The sequence below is a fragment of the Phyllostomus hastatus genome, unplaced genomic scaffold (genome assembly GCF_019186645.2).
Source record: "Phyllostomus hastatus isolate PE091 unplaced genomic scaffold, TTU_PhHast_1.1 phas_scaffold_21, whole genome shotgun sequence".
NCBI classification, from domain to species: Eukaryota; Metazoa; Chordata; class Mammalia; order Chiroptera; family Phyllostomidae; genus Phyllostomus; species Phyllostomus hastatus.
The window spans coordinates 42,809,012-42,835,951 of record NW_025334017.1 but is presented as its reverse complement, the minus strand read 5'-3'; the positions used below and the strand labels follow the sequence as shown (position 1 = coordinate 42,835,951).

Here is a 26,940-nt window from a genome sequence, read left to right as displayed (position 1 = left end):
CATCCAAAAATATGATATCCTAAAATGTTATGGTGAAAGTCTGAGGCTTAGAACTCTTGACCTTAGCATGTGCCTTGAAAAAAAACACCTAACGTCTGAATGACTCTCAACATATTTATGTGTAATATGGCCACTACCATTTGGTCTCTATGTAAATAAGGTAAAGACTGTCCTTTTGTGTTTGGGGCAAGGAGTGATTTCTTGGCCACAGAGGGTAAGGCCCAGAGGGTTCCTGGGATTCTATTTGATTGGAACAAGGGTTCATAATCGGGGTTTCATACATAGGCTTCCTGGATCCATAAATTCCTTGACATTGTATACAAATTTGTGTGCATATATGCATTTTCCTGGGGCGAAAAGACCATATTTTTACGGGATTCTTGGTAGGGCCCTTGACCCCAAAATGTTCAAAACCATTTACCTTTATAGTAGTGATCAGCTGGGCAAACTGAAAATACTCCCAGGAGAAGTGACATTGTTAATCACTTACCCTTTAGTATTAAATGAAAAAATCGGAGTATTTCATAACAGCATTAAGATGAGCTAGCTAAATGGGATGTTCTGTCTTTGTATGTGAAGAGGGAGCATTTATGTTCTAAGAGTGAAAGGGGATTAGGGAAAAATGAAGAGGTTGCACCCTCTGCCACTGCCAAGTTTTCTGTCCATCAGACATTTTTGCACAGAGCAGACTCCAGAACAAAGTGTCATTTATCTGAAAGAGCTGTGCGTGGCACCGTACAAGTCTCAAGTGGCGCCTGATTTCTTTTCCCAGACTGATCATTTAACACCTCCCAAGGGCGTTTCCAGGATACCGTCGCAGGCGATAGCGGTGCACCTCTCCGCTCTGGGGAGCGTGCCAAGCGCATCTGCCACGTCCGGGAGAGCGAACGAGGCTCATTACCTGGCCGAGGGGAAAGACATGCCCACCACCCCAGCCATTACAGACTTGGGGGAGGGGGTTGGGGAATGGGCTCTGACAACTTTGCTGGGTTCAATGCAAAGAGCCCTGGTCTTCGAGTCCTGAGTTCCTGTTCCCGCCGTTCCCCAGCTTGCTGACCTGAGGCAGGTCACCACCACCTCTGAACCTCAGTTTTCTATATGTAAAACGAGAAGGCTGCAAGACTCAGACCCTTGCGGATGCCTTCTCTGCGCGAAGGTGCTGCTCCTTTAAGGAGGGCGGGGGTTGTAAGGAGGTGGCCGCGCCCCCTTCCTCTTCTCCAGCTGCCTCCCGACCACCTGTCTCCGGCCTCGCCCCGCCCTCTCGGGAGGGGCGGGGCGAAGGGGGCGGGAAAGGATTTACCTTACGGGGCGGGCTGGTGACGCATGCGCACCGCCGGACAGGTCCGCGGCGCCCTCACTTCCTGGCATTCCCCCCTCCCCCTCCTCGCCGCTACCCTGTACATCCGGGTCACTTGCCCTCCCCGCTCGGAGCCGCTGTCGCCGCCGCCGCCTGGCTCGTCGCGGCTCCGCCACAGGGGCAGGTGCGGAGGGGCTCCCTGTCCGGCCGCCGCCGCTGCCCCGCTCCGGGCCCGGGGCTCCCTCTAGCGCCGCTGAGGAGCCTCCGCTGCTGCTCGAGGAGGGCGGAGGAGCGGGGCTGAGAGCCTGCAGGCTCGAGCGCAGGGTGAGTGGTTTATCGTGACCATTTCCTCGCTTCTCTCTCACCCCTCGCGTGCCAGCGCCCCGGCCCCATTTTGGCGGAGAAGCGGGTGCGGCGGGGCCCGCGGCGGAGCCCGCGGCGGAGCGGGGCTTCCTCGTCTCCCGGCGTGGTGGGCCCGCCCCGGCACTCACCCGGGGAGCTGCGGCTGCACCTCGCGGATGCCCCGGCCCGCCCCGCCGCCCGCCGCCCGCCGCCCGGGCCTCGACCCGCACTCATTCATTCGGATCTTCCATTCTTACGCCCCTTCCTTCCACTCGCCTGGCCACGCGCGAGCTCACCGCCCTCTCCCACCCCCAAATCCCGGCGCCGCCCGTGGCGTTTGGCCCCACGGCTCTCTCCGCTCCACGCCCGCGTCGACGTGCGCCCCCCACCCCCAGCTCCCACCTCTTTTCCCTTCCTGCGGCCGCCTTTCGTCCCTCCCTCTCCGCGCCCGTCTGGAGCTCCACACCCCCTTCGCCTCGGACTCCGCGCTCCTCGGCCCCGCGGCGCTCAGCCTCCCGATCCCCGCGTTGGAGTCGGTGTTTTCACTGGCCACCCCCTGCTTCCACCTGTGCGGCCAGACCTCCCTACTGACGTAGACTGCATTGACCTCTGCATTCCCAGCATTTAAAGTCCAGATGCCCAGTCCCAGGGTGTGGTCTCCGTGTATTTCCAAAACACACAGTTTCTACTATAATTACCCAAATCTATGACTGTCAAACAGTAGTGGAAGTGGCAATTGCGTGTGTGTGTGTGTGTGTGTGTGTGTTTTCCTTATGGCTATTCTGGGCCATACCACGTATCTTCTCTCTCTCTCTCTCCCCCCCCCCCCCGCCCCTTCTGGAGGAGTATCTTTGATGGATTAATTTTCTCTGGATGTGAAATTTGTCAGAAGAGTGTTACTCTTTCTGCTACTCCTACACATTCCTGCGCGCTGGGTTCCCTGGCTGATTTGCAACATTACCTGTTCATACTGTTGGCTGCTGAGACTTTTTCTCATCTGTCAACAGCAGTTCGTGTCCCCCGGTGTGCGGAAAATACTGGTGACCTGCCTGGGTTCTCGCAGTACCGAAAAGTGCCATTCTGGATGAGACAGATTTTTTTTTTGGAATTTGTTAGCACTTTTTCCTCCCATCCTGTAAATTTGTTGAGTCTGCTATTTTTTTACTCGTTAATCTTTATGGGGAAAATGTATGTCAGTCAGTTTTGTGTTCTCATAGTCTCGCAGCCGGGCAGACTGACATTGCTGAGCAGTGTTGTATATAGCTAAAGGAATTTTAGTCACTTGGGTGTTTGGGGACTTAATTGTAAATCACTTTAGACTAATGTACCTCAAGAAAAAGGCACTGATCCTTTTAATTTTTTAAATTGCCTTTAATAATAGAAACAAACTTTGTGTCTAGCACAACTTGAGAGTTGGGGTGTATTTGCAAGCCCATTTGTAAAAAAGTGTTGCGGTTCAGTGCAGTTGCCTGCTGAACATTCATAAAATAAGATGATAGCACTTTTTTTTAAATGTGACTTCCTTAGTACATAATAATGAACTCCGAGGAAGGTTCTTAGTCCTGAAGTACATCTACTTGCTTATCAATATGATGCAGTTGCTAGCAATATTTCTTCTGGGAGCTAGGTGTTATAAAGGCACTTGGCTGTTTGTCACTGTTTAGGTTTTGGATGACCACTCTAGCAGTAAGATTTCTTATCTCGTAGTCAAGATTGCACTGTTTTGGCAGAGCTATTTTTATTTTTAAGTATTTTTACTTCTTTTTAGAGAGAAGGGAAGGGAAGGAAAGAGGGAGAGAGGTGTCAATGTGGTTCGGCTGCCTCTTGCACGCCCCCAGCCAAGGGGGACCTGGCGTGCCCTGCAACTCAGGCATACCCTGACTGGGAATCGAACCAGTGACCTTTCAGTTTGCAGGCTCTCATTGGCAGAGCAGTTTTTAATTCCTTAAAACTTTAATAGTTACATAGCTGCCCCAAAGGAAACTTTTGCTTTGTAAAATGTAGGCTATATAGTATGTACTCTAGATTATTTGGTAATTACATAGGCCCTAGGTCTTTTTCTCTTAAGAAAGTGGTTGATCAAAGGGAGGCATGATTAGTAAATAGATTCTAGTGGTCCCAGCAAAAATGTAATTTCAGAATAAAACTAAGCGAAGGCAGTTTATTCCTGATACATTACAGGTAACATTGAACACAATGAAGTTAAAATTCATTTCTCTGAATTTTTCCAAAAATTGACTGAAAAGTATGTTAAGTAGCATCACTCTTGAGATTATTTGGCTCATGTTCGAAAAGGTCATTTACCTTTACTTAGTAAGTAATTGACTGAGGAGTCTAGAGGGATATTTATTTCATTTTACTCCTAGTCTCCTTGGGGAAAATGCTGGACTGCCACTTACATGAGGTTACTTAACTCGTTAAGTGTGGATGCACTCACTTGCTGGGGCCTGTAGTTTGCTCTCTCACTGTTGAAGGAAAACAATGATAATATTAGTAAATATTAGTAATATTAGTTATGTCATACCCACTGGTATTTTTGGTCTCCTTCTCTGTCACTGCACCAGTTCAGCACAGTGCCTGCCTGTTGAAAAGTGGATACTTAATAAATATTTTGAGTAATCGAATGAATTATCGGCAAGGTCAAAGAGTCCCTCCCCCCCCTTAAACATCATTTTGTAATTATGTGGCAAAAGTTTTAGAGAAATACATTGTTCTCAGCCCCAGTTTTTTCAAGTAGCATGTGTATTTTGAGGATTGCTCTACCTGATTATTTAAACTGCTGAGGTATTTGGGGAGAAAGTACAGTACATGTGTCATTTTGTGTTATGCTTTATTTTAGTTTGTTGAATGGATTTGTTCACTTAGAATGCGTGTTTCGTATATAGACCTTGTCAGCATTCGTGAGCAATAGGTAATTCAGATGATTTCTTGTGCATTAAAAGTTTCTAAAAGTCAGCATAAAAATTCTTGGATCTGTATACTCATCCCATATTATGATCAATTTACTAAATTAGGTTAATTTTTAAAGGAATATTTCTTGTAGCAGAAATGGAAGGCATAGTCCAGGCATGTGACAGTGGTTACTTAATATTTTAGTGTGGTGATGATGAGGATGTTAATAGTAACTAACACACAGTATTTGCTACCGCCAGACAGTGTTCTAAGATGTTTAATCTTTGCGACAACCTTGTTAGGTAGCTAGTGGTGGTCCCATTTCACAGACTTGGAAACGGGTTAAACTAAAGTGACACAGCTACTGTGTAATAGAGCTGGGTGTTAGCTCTTAATTATTATGCTATAATAGTGATCACCTACTATGTGCCAAGTTCTTCACATACTTTAAGTTAACCCTCCAAGGTATGGGTTAATTCCTATTTGTAATTAACGTTAGGACAGAAAACCTGAGGCAGTTTAGGTAACTCGTCCAAGTGCACTCCCGAGTAGGACGAGGAAGGCTGGCATTTAAACACGGACGTCTCTGACTTGCAGCCTTTACTAAAATTCTGTTTCAGAGTACTAATCTAAGGTCCTGTATTTGATATTATATATTTAGAAGCCATATTTAAAACAGCAAATCTCAAAAGTTTTTTCAGCGGGCACCCAGGATGGATAATGTTGGCTTGTTCTCTGCTCTCCTGAGCATATGCAAGATTAGATTTCTTCCTCCCTGGCTGTAGCTTCACCCCTTACCCACTCATGCCAGTATATTGGCATGCAAATGAGTGACGTTTGTAAAACTCTTTAAACAAGGAAATCCTTCTTAGAATTTTGATTCTTTACATATGAACATTTCATCTGACACATCTTATAGCCCGACGGTAGTACCATGGGCGAAAATGGCTGTTTTCAAAGATTTTGTTTAAATAAAATGTCTAGTGTGAATATATATTTTTGTAGCTATGTAATTTATTTTGAAAAGGTAATATTGTTTGGTTCTATTGGGTGCGACACTGTGAAGCTTTCACCCTGTACAGTCATTTTCTGCTATCCAAGTAATCTCCACTCGATGTATTCTAGCTGGTATATTGTGTCCGGCGTGTATTAAATATAGGCCGATGCAGACACTTTCAGTCTGCCTGGACTATACCTTCTGGCAGAAACTGGCATGTTCTCAGGTAATCCAAATTACACAGACTGCTAATTTGGGTAAAATAATTTCAGGAAACACTTGCTATGAGAAAAATGATGACATATTCCCAGGTATTATTTGGGGATTAGTTATGTCATTTCTCTGTTCTTAGAGTGATAATGAAGTAAAGGCACACACTTAAATGACATCTGAGATTTCCTAGGTCTTGAAGCGAACTTCTCTAGTTTGTTTACTTGTACTGTTATTGAGAGACTACTGTCGTGTGCCTCACAACACTCTTGTGAAACTTTGATGTTGATTTCAGTGCAATGTAATAGGGAATACAGAATATAATTTACTGAACTGAGGTGTTTGTAAATGAAGTGATCATTAATTTTTTGTTTTGTTTTTGATCATGTTTCCTTGACACCTGGCGCAATACATGATATTATGATTGCTATTAGTTGCATAAATAGTTATCAAGCACTTAAACAGGGTTCTATAACTGTGAATAAAATGTTAGTGTCCCTCCTCATGGTAGAATAGAAGCCAGAGAAAAATAGGCAGTGTGAATTCAGTGCTGTGTGTGTGTGTGTGTGTGTGTGTGTGTGTGTGTTCGTGTGTGTTCCACAGGTACCTGATCTTACCAGTCAGGATAAAAGTCCATGGTGTGTGTACCACCATACAAACCAAGGCCTGACGACCAGCCGTTAGTCAGGCAAAGGGGGGATGCATGAGTGTAGGGAGAGGGGGAGGCGAAGAAGCCTGGAAGTAGAAGAGGTCGTGTACATTTTAGGAACAGTTACTGGTTCGGTATGCCAATAGTGGAGGGTGGGCAAGAGGTAGACATTGAATCGACTCTAAGGCTGTCTGTCTCCTTGAGTCATGTTAACAAGTACAGGTCAGTTTTTACTGAGTGCTGTGGGGAAACCATTAAAGGATTTTTAAGAGGAGACAGAATGAAATAGTCAAGTTTGTCTTTTCAAAAGATTCTTCTGACAGCTTTTGGAGAAAGGATTGAGGGTGAAGATAGAATACTGGTAGGCAAGGTAAGGGGCATGGTGAAAGTCTCGGAAAGAACTGATAGTGTTCAGTACTTGAGTATTGGCATTGGAGGGATGATGTTAACTCTGCAAGATTTAAAGATGTACTGGCTGCAGGCTCCGCTGAACCAGCATCTTTGCTTCTGGGGTAGAGTAGGGGCTGAGTCTCCCCCAAAGGACTCGCTGCTACTTTTTCATGTACTGTTGAGATGCTCCTGGGGCTGAGGCAAAACCAGTTGTATTCTCCAATATACATTTTTCGGTTGACTGTCCACGTTATCAGTCATTGAGTGTGACCCACCCCAAGTGGAACTATCACTGTGGAGACTCATGAGGCTTCCATGAGTCAGGCAGTCCATCTCCCCAAGAGCCCAGTTGCAAGCTAATAGCTGCCTTACAAAAGGGGTGTGCCTGGTAGCTGTGTCGGGGGGGCCCAGCACCCAGAGCTCCACAGCCACCTCCAGGTGCGGACTTCTTCCCTTTGTCAGAGGCTCCAGTCAGGAGAATCACGAATCACAGAGACTTGTAACCCAATGGGTCATTAGGGTTGTGAGGCCCTAGCACTTGTCTGCATGCAGCCTTTCCTAACTGGGAGGACTCACGTGCGCTCACAGGATGAGGAAGTGCAACCGCATAACACTTCCATTCCTGCTACACGTTAGGATGCAGAGGCAACCAGAGGGCATCAAATTGCCCCAAAGAGCCCCAACCACAGGTCACATTCATTTCCCTTTCCTGCTCAAACCTTATTAGCTGAATCTGGATTTCCCCTCCCTCCATGGCACCAGATAGGGTGGTGATGACCCGGGTTCCTGCATCCAAGAGAGCCTCAAAACTTTGAGTCCCTCTCTGAGGTTCCCTGGACAGCCTCAGAGGGCATGTACAGCCTGGAATCCCTCTTGGGGGTCCGGGAGACCTCGGCCCAATCCCTTGTCCTGTTGCCCTGTAATGCAGACGAGTTCGGAGGGGCCAGTAGGGAGGGATGGAGAAGGGGGTGCAGAGGGAGAGAGCAACCCCACACCAGTTAATTAGTCGCTTTTGGTCACTCTCCCATAGTTCATCTGAAAGAATTTCTAATACTTCTAGTTTATATTCCTTACACCATCTATTTCAGCTTTGGGGGTCCCTTGGCTCAGCACTCAGGACCACACCGCCTTTCACCTGGAGACTCAAAGCTTCTGGCCCTAGTGTCATGGCACATCCCTCTGCCAGCCCAGAGGAGAATGAACAAGCAGTTGACTTGGGTGGCTTATTTCAGTCCCACTTCTTAATGCTCAGTTTCTAAACATTAATTTAACTTCTTGTCCATTAACAGGTAGGACAGGGGGGATCCTTATTCCCGCCTCCCTACCCACCACTCGATTAATTCTTTCATCCCAGGATGTCTCTCATTTTGCAGAGCTCTGCCCTTGGAGCCCTTTACCTTCCCTCCTGGAAAGTTGCAGCTCTGCCAGCAGCCCATCCTTGTTGCCAAAACTGTGTAGAACCATGATGATGTGAGATCTTATCCTACTTGTAAGTTAGTAAATCAGCCTGCCACATTTTAATGGATATTGAGGACATGAGACTCCATGGAGGAGATGAAGGACAGTTCGTTACTGTCAGTAATAGCAGTAGCCAGAGTATCAGCATTTGTGCGGGTTTCCTGATCCTTAGGTTATACTTGCGTCCATAGAGGGCTGTGTTATTGGAGAGAAGCCCCGAGTTTAGGGAGCCCAAGTCTTTTGTGGTGAGCAGTAGCATGCCTGTCCTTTGCTCAAGGACACCTTGTACTATTATACCACCAGTAAGCACGCCTGTTCACTTGCTCCAGAGGGAGACATTGTGTCTTTCAATGCTGTTTGCAATGTGGTTATTGAAAATACAGTTGGGGCCAAAGGACGGTCAGTACCCTTTGCAGCACATTCAAAAAAGACCTGTGCAGGATTATTTCCCAACATAGGTAAATTATACTGTAATAAATTGGACTCAGAAAAAGTACTTGGCATGTAGTAAGAACATGATACATATTACTAGTGGTCTTCATGTCCTCGATCTCATTTGGGGGCAAACCTGTATGTAGTGACTTGGTGGAATTTTGAGGTTAATTTTTCATCAAGGCAAGTGGTAACTAACTCATAACATTTATTCAAAAAGTAATGACTAACATGTTTAGACATGTTTTGATTTAAAGAATATCATATGTGGTCTTTTAAGAATTTCAGGGACCTTAAAGTAAAAATACAAGGAAATCACCTTGGTTGCAAGGCATGAGATTGCTTTGTTTATATCACTCTACATAAAGTTCTCTACTAAAAATTCTGGCAAATTCTAACAAACAAAACAGTGTTAATTAAGCACTACATGTTAAAGTGAGGCTTCTTTTTCTTCTCATCTTGGGGCAAGTAGCCTTAGGGGGGAGTAAGAGAGGCTAACACAGTTGGGGAGGTTTAAACTGCAGGTTTGTGTGTGTTTAAGGGGCAAGGTTTTATTTTATCAGCACCACCTAATTCCTCCCTTCCAGTTATTTTTCTGTAAACATTTGAAAAATATTATTTTGAAAGCTAATTTTACTTGATAAAGATTATTTGTTACATTTGAACTTGTTTTGACTTAAATATTTAATGTGCACTATGGTTGTATATTTACCAAATTGTTTTTTAAAGTACAGAGAAGTCAGCTTCTTTTATTCCGTTTATTTGAGTTAAACTGCACGTGAGTTCACAGACTTGGAAGTCTGAAATAATCTAGCTGTGGTGGAGCTTGTTCCGAGTCGCTAGTGGGTAGAAGTAGGTTGATGCCTCAGGATCCAGGGCCGAAGCATTTTGCAAATAGTCTTGGATAATTGGAACTTACTATGTGAAAAATGTGAATATGTTAAACTAAAGATTTTTCTCTTTATTTATAGAACAGCATGTTGAAGCAGTAGTCAAACTATGTAGCTTGGGGTTGGCAGCCCTTTGAAACGGGCGTGCCGCAGTTCCATCATGGTATGTGTCATGGTGACAACTGGCCGGTGTCCCGCCTTTGGTATGTGTCACTGACCCCTTCTTAGTAGTCTATCAGCTTATTAAATATATCTTTCAAGGACTTCATTTTAGATGATATCCAGTGTTCTTTCATTATAAGCAATTTTTAAAAATAGTGTATATTATTTTAAAATCGAATTTCATTTTTAAAACCATTCTCAATTTGCCTAGTTTGGGTAGGTAGCTAGCTTGTGTATTTAAATAATTTAAAAATATGTACATATTTTTAAAGATTTTATTTATTTTTAGAGAGAGGGACTTTAAGGGAAAGAGACAAAGGGAAAGAAACATCAATGGTGGTTGCCTCTTGCGCGCCCCCTACTGGGAAATCGAACCAGTGACCTTTTGGTTCACAGGCAGGTGCTCAATCCACTGAGCCTCGCCAGCTAGGGGAAGCAGAACTTTTTGTGGCATTCTTTCACTGCCTCTGTTCTCTCAGATCCCCCCTAGAATCTTATTTGGGCCTCATAAGTAAGAGATGAAGGAACAGTTTTTTTGTCCTCACCAGCGTGGCTCAGTTGGTTGGGTATCATCCTGCAAAGCGAAAGGTCGCCAGTTTGATTCCTAGGCAGGGCACAGCCTGGCTTGTGGGCCAGTCCCCACTTGCAGAACATGCGAGAGGCGGCTGATGGATGTTTCTCTCACACATTGATGTTTCTCTCCTGCTCTTTTTCCCTCCCATCCCCTCTCTAAAGTTAAATGAATAAAACCTTTTTTAAAAGTTTAAAAAAGAGGTGAACGAACAGTTTTTAAAAATGTGTAACTGGTTGATAGTACTATAGGACGCTGTCCTCAAGTCATAAAGTAGGGCTGTTCCACAGGCACGCTAAGACACTTTATCCCCGGCAGTTTGTCCCTTGTAGCAAGGCTACATTGCACATTACCCTTTGTTAACTCATGGGCTGCTCCTGATCTTCACACACCCTTTCCCTCGTGCTCTGTAAAAAGGAAACTGTAAGTAACCTTTTCATAAGACAGCTGACAATACAGGAAAAGAGACTGCCAGGAACTAACTATTCATTACTTGTAGTCAGTAAATTTAAATATGTAATGTACTCTGGTATTTCATAAATACATTTACCAAGTTGTTTTCAGAAGTACAGAGAAATCAACTTCATTTATTCCGTTCATTTGGGCTAAAGTGTGCATGAGTTTACCTTCAGGCCCTCGCCCCCAGTGTTTAGATATGGCCTTGCTGGATTTCTGTCTGAAGGGAGTTCCTGGTTAGACTTTGGACAATCCTGCTTTCTTTTTTAATCTCTGGGATAGGAATTTCCTGGACCATGGTCTAGTTTTGAAACGCATTTATCAACACAGTAAGTTCCTGTCCACTGTCACACTCCGTCTTCATTCTCACCCCCGGCCCCAGGCAGCCACTTTCTGTCTCTCTGGATTTTCCTTCTGGACATTTCTTAAAAATGCAGTCATGTGATACACGAGTATGGGGGGGGGTGTGTGTGTGGCTGCCTTCACTTAATGTTTTTGAGCCTCATCCTTATTGTTAAGTGGATCACTAATTTGTTTTATTTTGTTGCTGAGTAGTATTCTATTATAGGGATATGTCATGTTTTATTTATTCATCCACCAGTTGATGGACAGTTAGATTGTTTCTACTTCTCGATTGCTATGAATAATGCCACTGTGAACATTTGTGTGCAAATAGTTGTGTGGCCTTTTGTCGCATGTCTTTTTGGTAGATGCCTGGGAATGGGGGTGTTGGGTCACATGGTAAATTCATGTTTAATTTTTAAAGAAACTGCTAAGGCATTGTCTGGACGATCTCATTTTACATCCCAGCAGCAGAGTGTGAGGGTTTCAGTCCTCTGAATCCAGCACTGGTTGTTGGCTGTGCACTATAACCATGTCGGTGGGTGTGCAGTCTGTGTCACTGTGGTTTGAATTTGCACTTCCCTCGTGATTAGTGGTATACATCTCTTCAAGCCATTTTCATATTTTTTGTGAAATGTCTATCAAATTTTTTAATTTAAATCTTTTAAATGGGTTATCTTCTTCCTGAGGTGTTAGAATTCTCAATATGTTCTGAATCTAAATCCTTTATTTGATACATGATTTGCAGATTTTTCTCCTAGTCTGTGACTTGTCTTTCCATTTTCTTAATGGTATCTTTTGAGGTGCAAGGGTTTTGGTGGAGTTCAGTTTATCTTTCTTTTCTTTTCTTTTTTTTTTTTTTTTTAAGAATCATGCTTTTGGTGCTGTGTTTAAGAAATCTTTGCCTACCCCAAGCTCATGAGGTTTAGTCCCATGTTTTCTTCTAAAAGTTTTATAATCTTAGCTCTTCTGTTTATGCCTATGATGTACTTTTAAATAACTTTTTAACACTGCTTGAAGTAAATTTCTGAAGTTCATCTTTCTGTACACGGAGACCCAGTCGACTCAGCACAGTGTGCTCACGAGACTCTGCTTTCCCCGATTGTGCTTCCTTGTGGCTTTGCTGGTGGTCAGCTGACTGCAGGTGAACGTGTTTATTTCGGAACTGCCGTTTCTGCTTCGTCGGTCTACGTGTCTGTCCTTCTGCCGGTTCACTTGTCTTGATTACTGTAGTTTTCTGTGCTGTATTTCAGTAACACGGATAGGGTTCTTCTTTTCTACCCTCATATTTATAAAAAGGTGGAACAATAGAGAAAAGTAAAAGAAAAAGCAAAAATCACCGTCTGAGTAGTCACTCTTTTGGTGAACATCTTTCTGACATCTCTGCACATATATGCGTGTCGTATGAACGCACGCACACCCACCACGGTTGTACATAAAGACACGTCAGTATTTGCCCACGCTCATTGTTCTTGTGTACTTTTTGAGTGAATATGTTTATTGTCAGCTGTAAGAGGGAACCGATTATTTTCTTTCTTCAAGCACTTCTGTAATCCTATGAGTTTTTAATGACATAAACTTCTGAGAAAAGCAAAATTCTTTGGGTAGGAACTATGAATGCTTTTTTTATTGCTAGCATGTTAAATGGAATTTGTCTCTCACTTTGTTTGCTGAAAGATGCCTTTAAAACAAATTGTTAAAAGTGTTCTTTGTGAATGGATGGCAAATTATGTGCGAAACTTTTAACAAAATTAATCCCTAAATCCATTTTTAAGCCTTGAAAGTTTCCATAAATCTGCTCTTGAGTATTAGATGAACTCCTTGGCCGTCGTGACAGAGCACGTGGAGCCAGCGAATGTGTGTGTGTGGTGATAGGGTTTCGTTTGCAGTCCTGTTGGACCGGCCCCCAGCAGGAGCTTGACTCTGCCGTGCTACTGAAGTGGTGACGGCCTTTGCTCTTTCGCACTTGGTGAGTTCAGCCTTGTAACCCTGGGGATGCTCCTGAGCTCCTTCCAGTGGCCGCCCTGGAGCTGTCACCAGACTGTGAAACACTTCTCTTCTGAGAGCAGGTCACATTCCAGAAACCCCCCGACATACACATTTTCCTGAGTGTGACTTTTGTATGCTGGATGCACGGTTTAAATCTCATTTACAGGTGCAGCAGGTATAGGAGGCCGTATAGATGCTGCTTAATTTAAAAAGAGTGGATCTGAGGTTCTGGCAGCAGGGGAGCCGTTACAGGTTGTGAGTGTGAGGAGGGACTCAGTGAGTGAGGGTTCAGAACGCCACCGCACCTTGGTGTAGTGGGAATTTTGTGTTTGAAAAGGTCATGCTTAGATAGTGCAGCAGGTGGGTCGCAAATGAAATTATTTCAATGAGGTTGTTTGTACGAGGTTTTAAAAAGTTAAAACTTTTTCGGATTTCAAATAAACTTTACAGAAAGGAAAGCAGTACAGTAAAATGTTAATGGTAACTACCTCTGTGTGGGATTATGGATTTTTCTTCCTGCTTTTTATGGGAAGTTTCGAAAAATGTTAAATACAGGATGGGGCAAAAGTAGGTTTATAGTTGTAAGTACCAAAAGAGTTTATTCTTGTATTATTGCTTTATTTATCGTATTATTTTCCAGACAAACAACTGTAAACCTGCTTTTGCCCGCGCTGTGTGTTACACAATAAGATGTTAAAATGGGACTCCCTTATTCTTAGTTTGGCCCGAAGTCAGTATAGTGAGTTGTAACAACACCATGCGGGTCTTTCGAAAGAAAGAGTCAGAAAATGGATCTTGTGACTTCTAACACCTGTCCCCTTTTCATTGGTATGGAAAGATTCAGGAAGTTGGGAATTAGAAGAGTTTGTTTTTTTAATTCTCATGCAAGGATATGTTCACTGATTTTAGAGAGACTCACACAGACATTGACCGGTCGCCTGCTGCACATTCCCGGAATTAGGGATGAGTCCTTGACCTTTCGGTGCAGGGCGGTGTTCCAGCCAGCTGAGCCACCTGGGCACGGGGCAGATTTGCAGAGTTTTTGAAGTGAGTTGTTGGACATCAGCAAAGAGTTGTTGAACCAAGTTCTCAGTGTGCTAGGAGTTTCTCCTCATCTTCCCCCTGCCGTCTTGGACTGCCGTCTTGGAGTGCCGTCCCTCAAGGGCAGGGGCTTCGTGGTAACGACTTGGGGAGCCTGGGGGGCACAGGTGGATTCTGTCTCACTGGTGCCTGGGTGAGAGGCAGGCTGGCTGTTCTGGAAGCACAGCAAAGTGAGGAGGTCACTGTGCAGGAGGACGGCCCACCCTCCCGAAGTTCTTGTGGGCAAGGGGTACATGTTTCCCATAGACCAGAAAGCCCAAAGCCCACGGGATCAGGGTGGCGTGGGGCAGTGAAGGGCAGAACAAATGACTAGATTGTCAGAGGGGGTGCCTCTTGCTGCACCAAGGGCATTGTTGCTGAGAGATCCCCAGGGCCTGAGTGGTGAGGGCTCCCACGGCATCCCTGAAAGCGTGCCCTGACTGACCAGCATTGGACACTTAGGCCTAGGGCACGTGCCCTCCAGTGACAGATGTGCCCTCCAGTGACAGATGTGCCCTCCAGTGACAGATGTGCCCTCCAGTGACAGCGTAGGCAGAAGGCAGAAGGGTGAAGTCTCCTCTTGCACCACCTAGGGCTGGCCTGGGACGGGGAGGAGCTATAGCCTTGAATGGAAAACTGTGATGATTATGTTATGCTAAACTGGATCTCTCAATGTCTAAAGTCAGATCACTTTTATAACTTGAGAGTGACCAAAGTCATAGACCTCCCTAAATAAAAGTTCAGGGACATTAACTGTCGCCACAGGACAACTTTGAAGGACAGTGGTGGACAGAAAGTTGCTTTCAGATTACATCCCACAGATTCTGCTTGTTCAGGGTAATGGTTACAATTGTTTTTCTAATAAGAAACATATCAATGAAAATGAAATTTTATAAGAAGAATGTGTCCATTGAGGCATTTTGTCATGGGATAAAGTGCCATCAACTTTGGGGACCAGGCAGATCTTTGCTTGAGTCAGATCAACCCCTTATTAGTTCTGACACGAGGTAAGTAAACCAGTTATTTTTAAAGATTTTATTTATTTATTTATTTTGAAGGGGGGGGGGGAGAAAATAAGGGAGAAAAACGTTGGTGTCCTCTTGCATTTGTCCTGGCCTACAGCCCAGGCGTGTGCCCTGACTGAGAACTGAACCAGCAACCTTTCACTTTGCTGAATGACACTCAACCAACTGAGCCATGCTGGTCAGGGCAAGTAAACCAATTTTTGAGGTTGATTTTCCTTATTTACTTTTTATAAATAGGGTAACATTGCCTGTTTTATAGTGTTTATGAAAAAAATTATGATTTATAGCGAAATGTGTGATACACAATAGGTATTCACAAATATTTCTAATCTTTTTCCTTGTTATAGCAAGGATTTTCTATAGTTTAAGTATGTTTTTACTCTCTTCTTAACATGTGTTATACTTCTAAACATATTCCTTAAAATACCAAATGGAGCCCTGGCTGGTGTGGCTCAGTGGATTGAGTGCTGGCCTTCGAACCAAAGGATAGCTGGTTCGATTCCCAGTCAAGGGTTGTGGGCCAGGTCCCTAGTGGGGGGCGCCTGAGAGGCAACCACACATTGATGTTTCTCTCCATCTCTTTCTCTCTCCCTTCCCCTCTCTCTAAAAACAAACAAATAAATAAAATCTTTTCAAAAAACCCAAATGGATTAGCGGATTCAGTATGACTACAGGATATAATCAAGGAAGTAAGAGATGTTAGTTTTAGTAGAGCTAAAATTTCCACTTTTGATTTGAAATGTGAAGGATATTCATAAAGAATGGAAAGTAATTTTTTATTCATGTATTGGTTTTTTGCGAGGAAGCATATGAATTAGGGGTCTACAGAAAAGGTGGGCCCAGGAGGAGAACCTTTTCATTGTTCCCAGAGCAGTGTGGAATATATAAAACAAAAAGACGTCATCTTACAGCAGAGAGAACTCCTTGTAAGGATGTTTTGGGGTTTTTTTTTTTTTTTTTAGTTCTTTACTTGCCTGATACATTTTAGAACAGTGTTGGTCTTTTGTCATCTGTTTTTTTTTTTGCGGATGTTCTCATACTTTTTTAAGGTTCAAATTTTGTACTTTAAAACAAAATTTTAGCTTTAATGAATTAGGCGCCTCTTGAATGCATCAAAAGCTGATTTGTATCATCTTTGTTTGGATAGTATCTTTGATCATTTATACTCTGCACCTCAGAGTTACATTTATAATACAATGAAGTTTTGATTCTTTGTAGAAACGGGTTTGAATTAGGAAGGAAATTACAGTTGGCTTTTTACTTAAGTCCGGAATATTCTGTATAATTCAGTCAAGGGTCTCTGGTTGCAAGCTGCAGAAGCTGACAGGGTAGCTTGGATGGGGAAAGAATCTGTTGGGGAGATAGCAGGTGGCTCGGTTAACCGAAGGAGAGTGAGCGTCAGGGAGACAGCCCCGCCTATGTCGCACACCAGTCTGGTTCGGACATTGGGGCATGGATCTGTTCCTGCCACTGGGAGTGATTCCTCAAGTTCCCTTGCCTTTGGGCCGTTCTCTCCAGATCGGAAGTCTTGGGGGTAAAGGAGCAGTGTCTGTGGGCTGGCACCTGAGACCTCCCCCCTTGTGCTCCATTGACACCCCCAGCCCCGTCCTCCTGTGGAGCCCTGCACATGGCACAGACGGGACTGCTTTTCTGTAGCCCAGCACCTGCTCCTTCCCGTCCACGCAGGATGGTATGGCTATTTTGTATAATTCTGTATTTAATGTTTTTTCATAAGATTAATGATGCCTGAGAACAAGGTACTTAGAAAGGAGGCTGGGTGTAGTAGCTAGAGTAAACGTCTGCGCTGATGATCCGTTAACTTCAGTGAGGACTACTTTCTCTCGTCTGTCATTTAACATGGATTATCAGCAGTTCTCTCCAGAGTCACAGTTCCAATACCCACAGCTTACTCCTGTCCTTACCGGCACCTTTCCAGCTGTTTTCCTCTTGACCCAAGGAAGCCAGTTCCCAGGAGACTGAAAATTGTTATGTAATACCTATGGGTCCAGACAGAATGAATTCCTAAGAATGTAATTAAAACAGAAGCTACACAATAAAAGCTCTTAGATCTGGTAGAAATTAAGTGAAAAGGAAAGGGGGCAAAGGAAAGATGTACAGATTTTGGTAAGGTGTTACTGAATAAACAGCAGCAGATGGTAAAACAGCAAGGATATTGTGAGTTGATGTTTTCAGGATTCGGTTTATTATATTCAAAATTTATTTTAAAATTATATCATTTATTATCTTCCAGTCTGAAATATCTAGGTAAAAATTACCAATGATATGAAAGTATTCCTAACAGCAAAGTACGGCAGTGGTATATTCATCATTCATTTGGTGTGGGTGTTTATTGTTAAAAATCATTTAAACTAAGATGTTTAAGTCTGTAAAATAGAGAGCATGATACTGATTTCTGACATAACTCAGGAATTTCAATTTGTTCATTTGCTTTCTATTCTTGTGTTTATACTAGTGCTTTGGAAATAAAACACTCATTACATTGTTTTGAGCATGTCGTACAAAATAGTAAGTGTGCATGTTGGCAGTGGTTTTGGGAAGTGACAGTTCCTTCCTGTTACATGAGAGCCACATGCGGCCGTATGCACACATGTGTGCTCCAGAATCTGCAAGTACTGAGTGTTTTCACTCGACTGTCTCTGCAGACTTCTGAAAATTAAGAAAAACGAAGTTCCACTAATGAAATTACCATCTCTTGAGAAACTAACCACCTTTTTTCTGTAGCTGTGTCTATCATTTCTCTAGCTTCCCTCTGACTCTGTCCTCCAGATAGAATTCAGTTACTCCCTCATCTGTTTTCCCATAGCAGTTTATCTGTAGAACTCTACTATAGCATTTCACCTAATTACTTTGTATGGTAGTAATTTGTTTACATGTCATCATCGCAGACTCGGAGCTTTTGGAGGGCAGGTCTTGTCTTACCCAGCAGTTTATACTCTGCCTTTTGTATAACATCTGGCCTATCGAAGGTCCTCTTCTAATCTTTGTTGGATTGCCATTAGGAAGCAGTTCATAACTTTTACTGTCATGTGACAAAGCATTTTTTAATAGTTGTTTAAAAATCTATTATTTGGTTGCTGCCAAAGTAGATAGCTGTGCAGTAATATCAGATATCAAATACACAGTATCTTTCCAGTGTGGTTGTCTATGCTTGTTGCAATTGAGTTATTCTGTCAGCCTGGAAAAACCATTCTCTGTATGATCATGGTAGAATATTTTATTTAAAGTCTATCCTTTTCATTTTTTTTTAGTATTTTAAATCTTTTTTTTAAAGATTTTTATTTATTTATGTATTCATTCATTTATTTATTTTCAGAGAGGGAAGGGAGGGAGAAAGAGAGAGAGAGAGAAACATCAGTGTGTGGTTGTTGGGGGTCATGGCCTGCAACCCAGGCATGTACACTGACTGGGAATCGAACTTGTGACACTTTGGTTCGCAGCCCGCGCTCAATCCACTGAGCTATGCCAGCCAGGGCCCTTTTCATTTTTAATAGGAGAAATTACACACTTTTCTAATTTTTATCAGTTAGCTGCTTATTTATATGTTGCTCTGTCCTTATTGCTCATTTTCTCAAGCAAATCCTTTTAGCAGAATGACCCTCTTAACTCTAAACAAATCACATTAATTCTAGTCTCGTTAAATCTTTTATCATGTTTTCTTATTCAGTCATTTACTCATTCAGCATTTATACCCTGGAGACTACAGTGTGTCAGGCATTATGCTTAGCGCAAGGGATATAGTAACGGCGAATGGCTCTGACAACCACATTCAGTCCTAGGAAAGAGCCAAACATTTTAAAGAGTGAAATACTGTGTTATGGGGCCCAGGAAGAGATATTTAACCCACTTGGATTATCATACTCTTCTCTCACACTGTCTTGTTCTCTAAGTTTCTGTTATGATTGTGGTCTGTAACAATAATCTAGGGGGGGTCAGAATTGTTACGGACTTGCTACTTTTTATGTATGCAAGCATTATTTCTGCAGGAAGTCATTATCCTTTTTGAGGATTAAAATTTTCTTATTTCTGCCCTGTCTGGTGTGTCTCAGTGAATTGAGCATTGCCCTGAGAACCAAAGGATCGCTAGTTTGATTCCCAGTCAGGACACATGCCTGGGCTGTGGGCCAGGTCCCCAGCTCGGGGTGCGAGAGAGGCAGCCACATATTGATGTTTCTCTCCCTCTCCTTCTCCCCTCTCTCAATAAATAAATAAATAAATAAATAAACACATCTTTTAAAAATTTTCTTATTTCTTTGTATCACAAGCACTGCTGGAGATACAATGAAGATTTTAATAATATTTGTTGAATTAACAAACAAACTTCATAACAACCCTGGTGCTGCTTAAATTGTTTGGGCTGTGAGAACCACGAGGGTGGTAGTGACAGCACCTGTGCAGAGTGCGGCTGGCCGAGCCTGACAGCTAAGGCCTGGGGGAAGGGCCAGACAGTCTCTCAGTCTGTGAGTAGGTGTTATCTTCCTTTCTACAGATGAAGAAATTGAAGCTTTGAGAGACTTAGGATTCTTGCTCAAATTTAAAACGTGCTTCTTCTGTCAAGTTACATTACATAGGGATCCATACTTTTTCCCAGAAGGTGGTGAAGCATTTGTTTTGGGTATAGAGCTCTCTGGAATTAGGAGAGCAAGGCGTGGCAGCCCACGCACAGACCTTCTCTTGGCCACGTGCAGGCCCAGTGAGGATCAGGTGTGTGACGCCGGCCTGGCTGACGCTGTGCTGCGGTAGCCCGCACTAAACAGTGCCCTGGCTTTGTTTGTGAGCAACGCTGATGACCTTTCTATGTGCCAGATTTTGCAAATTATTTCTCCAGTTTTTCATGATATACTAAAGATTAAGAAGTTTTCAGAGTGGGATATATGCATTTGGTTTTATTAGTGGTTCCGAGTTTTCTTTTACAGGTGCTGATGTACACGGAAGGAGACTGAAGAAACTGCATAGGTGGTTCAGAACACAGCTGTCTGCATTTTGAATTTTGTGACATGCTTCTGGTTCAGACCCAGAAGTTAGAGAACTTCTTACATGCTTTTGTAGAGCATTATCTTAATTTTGGCACTTAGGATTTTGCTACTAAATACTTGTTTATATATTTCCAGCAATAGAAAAAATGGCTATGGCAAATGAAGATGTGAGTTTAGCTTTGGGACTCTGGATTTTCCAACCATGGACTTGTCTGGGGTTCTGTTACTGTATTTTCGAGGTACTCTGTGAAGTGCCCCAATTGTAGGATGACATGGATAGATGGAAATTGTATTCTTTGCTTCAAAAAGAGGCCATTTCCCTTTTATGTAGGTTAGATCTACTGACATCTACGTGTTTTTTCATAGGGTAGGTCTGCTAGTGTTTGCTGTCAGTGAAAGTGGGCAGTCACCTGCTTTCGTCCTTGTTGTATAGCTTACAGTGCACCGTGCGTGTCATTTTTATGTTTTGGCCAAATTGTCACACTTCTTTATCCATTGCAATATTTTATCCATTGCATTCTCAATGTCATGGAGTATACCCAACAGTTTTTTTAATAAGATTTTTTTTTCCTTTGTGACTTCTTCTGGGATGTCTTCGTTTTTTTCATCAAACTACTTTCCTCATTCGTGTCGCCTTCACAGAGCTTCCTGGACTGCGGATCTAGTCTCCCTGCTGCCGCTGGCACCGTGCTCCCAGCCAGCCACTTCCGCTGTGACTCCCTTCATGTTCCCGTTAGAATTCGACTTCCCGTGTTACCGGTTGTGTTTCTTTGCTGCACTTTTGTCTTTGTTGGCACATTCCCTTGTTAGCCATTTCTGTAGAATGTCTCATGGACTTGTCGCTGGGAGACAGGGAGGTAACACAGCTAAACACTTTGCAGCCTGTGCGTGACCTGAGGAAGAGTGGTCCCTGATCACTGGTGGGCTTTGAAAGGTGCGGTTGGTCAGGGATAGGATGGAAAAGATGGGAGAAAATTAAAAAAAAAAACTATAAAGCATCCTATACTTGTAGTATCTTCGTTTCTCATTAAGTTAAAGAGGCAAGTAGATGTTTTAGCAAAAGTATATTTATGGGTATGGTTTATACTGTAATAATAATAATAATAATAATGAGGAAGGGTTGAGAAAAAAAGGGAAAAGAGAAAAAACGGACGGACACAGATGCCAGTGTGGTGGTTTCCGGGAGGAGGCGATGGAGGGAGGTGGCGGAGGGCACGGGGGACAAATGGTGACGGGAGGGGACCTGGCTTGGGGCGGCGAGCACACAGTCCCGCGTGCAGATGGCGTGTTGTGGACGTACGCGTCTGAAACCTGGATAATTTTGTTGACCAGTGTCACCCCAGTAAATCAATGAAAAGGGAAAAGAAGTCCTGGTGGTAATGTTCCCAAAGCCCGGTGGTCATCTTGATCTAGCCCTTGCCTCAGGTTTTCCAGTTACACTGTTGTTCATTTTTTAAGGAATAATTTGTAACTTCATGGTAGAAGTTGGGGGGGGAAGTATTTGGTTTTACAGCAGGTCACATTTATGGAAAGGAATATTCTGATCATTATTGCTCGAATAGGCTTTTTCCTCAAAAATACTCCCTCCCCTCCCCCTATGACTCTGGGCAAGCTACAGCTCTTTGAAGCCTCTGTTTTTTCATCAAGGAAAACAGTCCAATAATTTTATTTCATTAGATTGTTAGGCTGCTATGAAATAAATCATGCAAAGTGCCAGGGGGATATTTTAAAAAGACCGTGTCTAGCTTTATCACATGTACTTATGTATTGAATGTCTGACCCAGGAAATTTCAAACATGTCGGTGGTCCTCTTACAGATGAGTAAGGCCTTGATGGAGAAATGAGAAAGAACTAGTTTTACAATTGTAGAGGGAAAAAAACCCTTAACATCAATAATAGTTTAACAAGAAATGTGAAAGAAGGCACTGTATTGTGTGCGTACACACATACGCACATGCACACTTTTTAAACAACGAAATCACGTCCAGGGTGCTGAGAGAGGTTGCAGGATAATGCACTTTTACAACATTGTCTTATCTGGAGACTTGGTCAGTAGGCTCTTTAATTCAAGTGCTTTTTTTCTGTTTCTACGATGGCTTTTCAGATTGCTCTTTGAATGTCAAGGGGAACTTAAAACAAATTGAATTCAATTAGATTTTATCATACACCCAGATGAAGGAGGAACACAGTCTGGTTGTGTAACCAGTTAGATCTGTAGGCCGTCATTTGGAATACTGCAGAGCTGTAAGTGTGGTTGACAGGATGCTCTGAAGTCATGACTCGCACGTTTTATGTTTTATTGGAGGCAAACAAATTTTACCACTCATTTGAAGAACCTCTAGGTTTGTGGATTTTGGAGGCCTGAATGATCTAATTCACATATTATGTGACAATCAGTATTTGTGACCTGATATTTGATTTCTAAGGATGAAAACAATCGTGTCTTATTATTTCTTGATTTATTAAGAATTAGACAGGATAGCCCTGGCCTGTGTTGCTCAGTTGGTTGGAGCATCATCCCACAGACCAAAAGGTTTTAGGTTCCATTACTGGTCAGGGCACATGCCTGGGTTGTGGGTCTGGTCCCTGGTAAGATGCGTACAAGAGGCAACCAATTGATATTTCTTTGTCGTATGGATGTTTCTCTCCCTTTCCCTCTCTGTAAAAACAAAACCAAAATATTTTTAAAAAGAGACATGATAAATAGAATTTTCTCCTGTGGTTTTATGCAAGTGGCACTGGTTTTTCTTCTGTGGTTTATAAAAGTATGAAGGTGACCAGCCAAGCCACTTGTTTTGTTTATTTCTGGGTGGCTGCAGTCAGCCTTAGGGAAGGAAGTTTTTCTTTGGAAGAAAAAGCAAAAAAAGTGTTTATTCATTCCATTTGTAGTAACATTGATTCAAGAGGAGCTTTTGAGGAAAACCAGAGGGGTTAGGTTTTGAACACAAATAGCTCTGATCATCTCCTAATTGGTGGAGAAAAGTAAAAGATTAGAATTAATAATACATAAATTGTAGGCAGTACAAAGTTCTAGAGCAGAAGTTGCAAACTGAAGGTTCTTTAACCAAATATAGCCCTCAGACAGTTTCTTTTGGCTCCCTGAGTGTTTATAAAACTTATTTAACTTGCTGATAACATCTAAAGATTATTTTACATGTATATCCAACAGCATGGCATGTTAATAGCAATGGCATCCTTTAAGTATACACATTTGCTCCAGTTGGCACTTTTGACCTAATTCCTGCTGACTTTTAACCTAATTCCCGTTCCTGCTAATTCCCGTGTGCATTTAGCTTTGCAGCCCTGTCCTAGAGGCTCTTGAATACTGAAGTAAGAGGTCCAATACTGCTAATGCAGCTGAACCTTCGTCTTTGAGCTAATAGAAGACAGAGTAGCAGGCATGAAGATTTTAGGTGCTGAGAGTTTGAGTGGAATATGGGCTGTGTAAGAAAGAGGAGTTGTGGAGGCATGCATGGGTTTTACCTGAGCAGCTAGAAGGATAGAGGTCCACCCCTGAGATAGGGGAGACTGCAGAGGGATCAGGTTTGAGGGCGAAGACGAGGAGTTCAGTTTTGGGCATGTTAGGTTTGAGGTGTCTAATAAAAATCTTAGTGGAGCCCTGGCCAATGTGGCTCAGTGGATTGAGCACCAGTCTGCGAACCAAAAGGTCAGTGCTTCAATTCCTGGTTGGGGCACATGCCTGTGTTGCAGGCTGGGTCCCCAGAGGGGGGCATGCAAGCAGCAACCACACACTAATGTTTCTCTCCCTCTCTTCCTCCTTCCCTTCCCCTCTCTCTAAAAATAAATAAATAAAATCTTTAAAAAAATCTTAGTGGAAATATTGAGCAGTGTGGCATTGGGAGAAATGTGTAGATGGCGTAAAATTTGATACATAGATGATATTTAAAACCATGAGATGACAAGGGGAGTGGAGGACCTGCCCGAGCCCTCCCTGGGCATGTCAGCGTGCAGGGGTTTGAGAGAAGTGGGGCGGAGATTAGGAAGGACCCTCCAGGGAGATGGGATGAAAAGGAAGTGAGTGCAGTGTCCTGAAGGACAAGTGTCTTGACTTTGTTTCTCCCCAAAAGCAGAGCCTGAGACAGGGACATCCTAGGCAGTTTACTTGGGGACCTGTTAACAGGAAACTAAAGTTGGAGAACTGGGGCAGGTGGAACTGGAAGGAAGGACAGTCAGTCAAAGGGTGCGGTTGAATGCTCCAGGTTCTTAATACACTCCGTCCTGTCACTGCTGTTCAGCAGCAGCCGTAAGTCCTCATGGTTGATAGGGTCAGTTTACAGGGGCCCCCCACGCCCACCATATAGTAACTCCTGCCTTAGTGTGCTCGTCCAAAATAATGAGTTCAAAATGATCAGGTGATAGTTGTTTTCAGAGTTCTTTCTGTGTCTCTCAGAGCACGAAACCCCTTCTCTCCTCCCCCAGAATCAGAATTTCTAATCCAATGGAGCCCAGGGTTGCCAATCTTACTTCCATCCACTGGTTCCTGGAGCCATGTTCCCGTTTTGTTTTTGTTTTTGTTTTTTTTTAGTCCTCACTTAAGGCTATATCCATTTGTTTGAGAGAGAGAAGAAGGAAGGAAGAGAGGGAGGGAGGGGCGGGGTGGGGGAAGAGGCAGAGGGAGGGAGAAAGAAAGAAGCATGGATGTGAGAGGCAGACATTGATTGGTTGTCTCCTGTGTGTGTCCAGACTGGGGGTTGAACTTGCAACCTAGGTGTGTGCCCTGACCAGGGATCAAACCCTCGGTCTTTGGGTGTTCGGGAGCGTGCTCCAGCCGTCTGAGCCACCCGGCCAGGGCTTGTTTTGTTTTTCTAGTCTGTCAGAGGCACAGCACCACACTTCAGCCTTTGGAGGGCAGTGTGAATATCGTGTCATTCTGGGAAGGCAGTGCCCCATCCCCTCAAGGGGTTACCAAACACTTTTATTCATAGAAATTGTATGTTTGGTAAATCCAGGACTCGTGGATTATAGAATAAACAGTTAGGGAAAGACATTTTCACATAAAGGTGACTAAGTTACATTGGTCAAATGTTTCTTCTCATTCTGTGTGAACTAAGCTGGTTTGCTTTAGTGGCTATAGTTGCTCTTAGTTGGAAATTAGAGTAAACTCATTCTGAAGATTTAATTTTACCTAAAATTGTTTTAGGCTTTGAAATAGTAAAGCCAGCCCTAGAGAGGACTGTGTGGTTCACTCGAGTTTTGCCGCATGTGCCCCTGGCAAATAATAAGTTATTGTCACGGAATATAAGGATGCTGACACTTGTAATAAACTTGATTTTTCTTAATAGTACATTGAAACTGAATGAACTTAAACTGTAATAGAATTTAGAAATGTGCCTCTTTTCATATATTTTAGGCCCTGTTACAAGAATCAAAAAGAATTACTGATTTTCTTCCCTTGTTTCATAAGCTATAATGAGAATTGTGCACTTTTGTTAGTACACTTATTATTGGTCTTTGAGTGTCTTGAGGGTGACAACTAGGGTGTTCTGTCACCCATTTGTGTTTTCCAGGTGCACCCTAATGCCTTACTCTTAGTAGGTCCTCTGTAGATGGTCGCTGCATTGACCCGAGGAGACGCATGCATGCGCACACACACAGCATGGGACCTGTGCTTGCCCTCACGGGCCTTAGTGTTAGTTTTAGTCAAATTCAAGTTGTTCTAAAGTATAATAATGTTTTAGACTTTCTCCCTTTTTTCTTTCTTTAAACAGATAGAGGGACGAGAACAGAATCACCAGCACTGGCTGAAGGTAAATATGTCTTTGGGGGAAATGATTATTCAAATACAAATAAAAGTCATGATTTAAATTAAAAACTACATTGGCTAAACCTAATTTAAGGAAAATGTTCTATGCATAATATTTAATTGCTAAAAATATCTTTAGGAAATAATACCCTATATTGTTTAGTTTGTGGCTTAGACTAGGAAGTAGTGGAGAAATGTAAATTAATTAGAACTTTTTTTTTACAGCTTTCTTTCTATAGGAGAGGTATGTGTTTTGTTTGTAAATTTACCTTTTAAGTCATTTCAGCTATCACCAGTATGGTTGATCAGAAAAGGTCTAAGCCATAATTCTGGTAGTTTAAAATATTTATTTAATTGGAAGCTTCAAGGGATGATTGTTTTACATACATTCTTAATAAGAATTCTACCAATTATTGGCTTTGATTATTGTTAAAGAGTCTTAGAAGTAAACAACACAACAAAAAATAGTTACTGTTAAATGGTCCTGAGTACTGCAACGTTAATAGTCCTGTAATTGTAACAAGTTAAGGGTATTTGAAAATGTCATTTTTCTGTAGATCCTTTGGTGTTCTTCAAGTGAGAATGATCAGCTTAAATCTCTTGGTGCTCTTCCTAGTCATAAACAGAGATGCTTACATTTCAGACTTGCCTGGCATTCTGTCAGACCTGCTGTGCCTCTTACTGAGATGCCCTTTAGAACTGTGGGGTCGCCTCACCTGCTCTGTACGTCAGTGCGGGGGGCTCTCGGCCACTTTTGGGGCCATGACCTCTAGTGTTCTGGAGAAGTCTGTGAATCCCTTCTCAGAATAACGATTGTAATGATTACTTTATGAAGTAAAAGAGGATTAAAAAGGGAACCAGATGTATTGAAAAAAGTTAAATATTAAAAATACAAATTTTTGATAGGATAATGTATATGCTTCTTACTGAGAATAAGCTTTGGTGACAGTTCTGCTAAATACTTAACTAATTTTAAAAAATGAAGAGTTCACAGTAATTA

The 26,940-nt window shown here is 42.9% G+C and overlaps 1 protein-coding gene across 11 annotated transcripts in view; it reads left to right on the top strand.

The window, feature by feature from the left end:
* CYRIB (CYFIP related Rac1 interactor B) overlaps positions 1-26,940 on the top strand; it is a 129,958-nt gene that overhangs the window by 54,021 nt on the left and 48,997 nt on the right. For 6 of the 11 annotated variants that reach the window (XM_045861162.1, XM_045861155.1, XM_045861154.1 and 3 more), the window contains exon 3: positions 25,906-25,944. Coding sequence is in view for 1 of the 11 variants with exons in the window: in XM_045861165.1 (XP_045717121.1) it covers positions 1,324-1,477; positions 25,903-25,944 (196 nt within the window). In the remaining 10 variants the exon portion in view is untranslated. Of the gene's footprint in view, positions 1-1,323; positions 1,478-1,520; positions 1,622-25,902; positions 25,945-26,165; positions 26,185-26,940 lie in introns of those variants that run through there. The other 5 variants (XM_045861159.1, XM_045861165.1, XM_045861164.1 and 2 more) reach the window with 5 other exon arrangements.